Raw genomic sequence first — 4,242 nt, forward strand, 5'->3', positions numbered from 1 at the left:
GGGAAGGGCCGCGCTGCTGCGGCCGAGGGGCTGCAAGGGGAGGGCGGTTTTGCAGGAGGGTTCACAAAAGGACCCCGACAGGCCGTGTTTGTCACTGGTGGGGGGGCGCAGAAAAGGGTGAGAGGAGCCCCCAGACGCCGATCCCGCTGGCCGGAGCCAGCGCCCTGCCGGAGCCGGGGCTCAGCGCGCCCTCCCGCCCCCTTCCCGCTCCCATCCGCGGGGGAACAGCCGGTTTCACAACGAGAGGAGGACCAGAAAATTTAGCTCCGGGGTGTTCCGCGTAGCTGCAGCATTTTCTGAACGTCGCTCCTATGGCCTTTCCCGTCAGGCTTTAATTAAAGTGTTGCCTTCTCCAGATGTTGTTTCTTTTTATTTGCTTCGCGTGTCTGGAGTCACAGGGCAGCCCGTGTGGGAAGGGACCTGGAAAGGTCACTTGGTCCAGCCTTTCATGGGAACGGAGCCTAGAAGAGTTTAAGTACCCCATCCAGTCTCATCTTGAAACGTCCAGTGGTGGGGATCTTATTGCATCCCTGGGGAGGTTTTTTCCACTGAATGATTGGTTTTACTGTAAAAAAAAAAAATGTTTCTATGGTGACTTTCTGCATCGGTGTCTGTCTTTATTTTTACAGAGATCGAAAATTATATAAACTGGGATTAAAAGGATTTTATGTCAAAGATGGCAATGACAGTACAGGTAAGGTAATACAGTGTACTATGCAATGTGATGTGCTGTCATTCTTAAAGTGAGTTATGTGTGGTTATTTAAGTTGTTCCTGTTTCTGTGTTGTTTTTCAGTACTTTTGTTATGGGGATGGATGTGAATAATAACACTTGCATAGCTTTCAGGTTATCATAATCTTGATGCAAAAGTTTGTGTCAAACCAGGTACAGTGCTCATTCCTGTCCAGGTAGACTTTACCACCTCACATAACATTCACCTAGTGCATGGAGCAGATTATATCACAGATCCCTGACCTGGTCTTAAATCATGATTTCAACTTAGCCCAAAATTAATTGCATAATGGAGGGTCTGTGGATCCTAGATGTTTGTCTCCTTCTGTGTCTACCCCAGCCTAGGACATTAGCTGTTGCTAGGTAATCTGCTGAGCCAGAAGTAGAGAAGCAATAGCACTCATGGGGACAATTATGTTTCTCATATATGTGAATCATATGACAAGGACCAGAGTCTCTCACATGGCATGCTTGTAATCTAGGAATTATCATGGTATATACTCTTAACAAATTCAACACCACTCCCTTACTTCATCCTCCAGAATTCCTCAAGTTTGCCTACCTGAACATAATCCTTTTGGTATTTCTTTTTATCATTGCTGTGTTGGTAGATCCAACAGCATAATAGCTTGATTTGGAAGGAATTCTGAACAGAAACAGAAGCTGATAATAGCACAGATTAGATGGAGGCAAAGTGAGAGGAGTGAAAGAAGGAGATTGTAAACCATGTTTTTGTGCATATATGAGTGATTTGTGGTGAGAATAATTAGTTAAAAATGGAAAGTGTGTTATGTGATAATTTGGCAGTGAATATATCCTGAACAACCAAGCCAAAAACCTTGAATGTTTCAGTATTATCAACTGAATCAAGAGCTTCTGATTTCATAATTTCCATCCATATACAGCTCCTACTTTCTCAATAATATTTGTAATTTTATACACAGATGTTGTTGCTTAGCAATTTGATAGAAGTGCAAGCTTGCTGGGGGGGGCAGAGTCAGGCAGAGAGAAGGTTATGAGGCTGTGCAAGTACTGCTCAGCAGCAGCCAAAACATCAGAGTGCTATCCACACTGTTTCAGCCACAGATCCCAAACACAACGCCATAGAGGCTGCTATGGAGAATGTTAACTCCTTTCCAGACAGACCCAGTCCAGTGTTTTGGCTGTCAAAGTTACATTTTGATTCCTACTGATAGTTATGCAGAAACTGAGGTGTTCATGAGGAAGATTTTTAAACGAGAAAGGAAGCATAAGAAGCAGTTCTGCTATTTTTTGTATGCCATGCTGTGGCATTGAGGTGTCAGAACCAGATTATATTCATGTAATATAACTTATTAACAGGGGAAGAACAAGCATCTGAGGAGGAGAACCGTTATCCCAATGGGAGATTAAAGGTGGATACTAATCATGCCCTGGGCGTGGAAGAAGTTGAACTAGACTCAGAAGCTGAGCTTATGAAGAGCATGGGATTGCCTCTTCAGTTTGGTGGGCAGTCAGCCCACAGGGACTTCGTGGTAAATTTTTACTTGCTTTATTTGTTCTGTTTGTGTAGTGTTTCCAGTCCTAGGGATGTGCTTCCTCTCAGTTATTCTGAGATGGCAGTTCATGGAAATGTATCTGAGCTGCCTTGAAGCTGCCTGCATTGCATCCTGGTAACAGCACACAGCACCTTGGTCTGTCCAGGTGAACTAAACAGGGTCAAGGCTGTGCTTTATGCTTCCACAGCTATACTGCTCTCGTGACTAGAGAGACCTGATTTAAAAGAGCCGTGGTAAAGCTGATGCTGCACATCAGGACAACTAGTACACTCCAGTCTGAGCGTGCATTTTCACACTGTCTGTTTTAAGCATTTAGCTTTGTAAAAACTAATGTAAAAAGCTAGTTTTTCAAATCCCCCTTGCAGCTGATAAAGCCAGGCTGTTCCAAAAGGCAGGAGTGAGGCTTTGGTGCTCTGCTTTCCATAGTAGGGAGGATCTGGGCTTTAGAAGAGGCCTGCAGTTTTCACAAATAAAAAGACAGTGCAATATTCACAGCATCCACTTCATGATGTACAGACCTCCCCGACAGTGAGACAGTACTTTTGTGCAGAGCACTGCATGGTTCTGACCTGATTAATTTGTAAATAAATAGGAGAAACTTGTATGTGATTTTAATTGATAACTTGTAAATAGACCATACAGATATCCAACTTCAAGCCCAAAGTCTGTGTGCAATTTTTGTTGCTATCTAGTACTATGCAAATAAGTTGAATGGGAAAATAATACATTTTCTTATTAGATTACTGCTAAGCATTGTGCTTTGGACTGTGTGTACTAACATGACATTATGAAGGATATGGATGAAAGATCAATGCCAGTTCTTCTGTTCTAACTTCTTCATAGTCCACCTTATGCTTTTGTCAGTGTAACAAAAGTAACGATTGCAGCTGATGGGCCATTTGGAGTAATATCTGTACATTTACAGTATCTTGCCCATGTGAATTTTGCCATCACAGGAAGCCCCTCTGAAGCAAGCAGGTTGTAACTGGTGAAACCAACAAGTTACCTTAGTCTTCCTTTCAGGAACAGGTTTCTGTCTTCTGTTCCACTGGACAACTGTAGTAGCCAAGTTTGTTGTAATGAGTGAAACGATTGTATTACACAAATGAAAGGGCTGCCTTTCATTTGTGCAATACAATCATTGCAGGATTTGGGCAGAAGGTTGTTGTTTCCTTGTATTTGTTAGCCACCTTGGAGATTAGTATGGGATGGAAAGGATATTGCTCCACTCTTTTGGGTCAGTGTCTTCAAGACATACAGAGATACAGCTGCAGGATTTGCAGGGGCTTTGAGTATAAATGATGCTTTTTTTTTGTGTACAGCACCCAAAGATAGCAAGGATTTAACATTCTATGAGGTTGAGCATTATGTTCACTATCCCAATAAGACACTGAACCGTGTTTGCTGGTCAGGCAGATACCGGGTGAAAGTAAGGGTCAGCCTCCACAGCCCCATAAAACAGATCCTTGATGTTACCAAGATACTGCTTTGCTGTTGAGCTCAACCCTGTGACCCTTCAATTCCTGACCCTTTAGGATTTTATAGTGTTTCTTGTCTTTCCTTTTGAAGCTTTGGGCTACTAATGACTTCCCTCTCAGCAGCCCCACTTCTGTCTACCATTCTGCTTTTTTGTATGTGTTTCTATAGACTTTCTTACTGCTCTTTCTCACAACTTCCTCAGAAGTGTCAGTCGAGGTTATGTAGCAGGGCCCTATCAGACCCAGAAACTACAGCTTTTTTGGGGAGAAAGCTAGCAGCAGGATTGCAGTGAGAGGGAGGGTTCCAATGGAAACAGAAATGTGATCGAGAGAGGACAAGACTGTATATACATTGTGGACTTCTAACTGTGTTTTTCCATTATCTTTTAGGCAACAGAAAATTACAGAAAGAAAAATAACATGAAGATTATGAAAAAGAAAAAGAAGAAGAAAAAAGAGTTGCAGCAAAAACATGAAGAAAAAATGGGGCAGGA

At 42.7% G+C, this 4,242-nt stretch overlaps 1 protein-coding gene across 3 annotated transcripts in view; it reads left to right on the plus strand.

The window, feature by feature from the left end:
• Positions 1-591: 591 nt before the first annotated feature.
• TGS1 (trimethylguanosine synthase 1) overlaps positions 592-4,242 on the plus strand; it is a 21,389-nt gene continuing 17,738 nt past the window's right edge. For all 3 annotated transcript variants that reach the window (XM_017727467.1, XM_017727468.1, XM_017727470.1), the window contains exons 1-3: positions 592-694; positions 2,074-2,246; positions 4,139-4,240. In XM_017727467.1, the coding sequence (XP_017582956.1) occupies positions 2,187-2,246; positions 4,139-4,240 (162 nt within the window). In that variant the 5' untranslated portion in view covers positions 592-694; positions 2,074-2,186. The remainder of the gene's footprint in view (positions 695-2,073; positions 2,247-4,138; positions 4,241-4,242) is intronic.

The sequence above is a fragment of the Corvus brachyrhynchos genome, unplaced genomic scaffold, assembly GCF_000691975.1.
Source record: "Corvus brachyrhynchos isolate BGI_N302 unplaced genomic scaffold, ASM69197v1 scaffold60, whole genome shotgun sequence".
Taxonomy (NCBI): Eukaryota; Metazoa; Chordata; class Aves; order Passeriformes; family Corvidae; genus Corvus; species Corvus brachyrhynchos.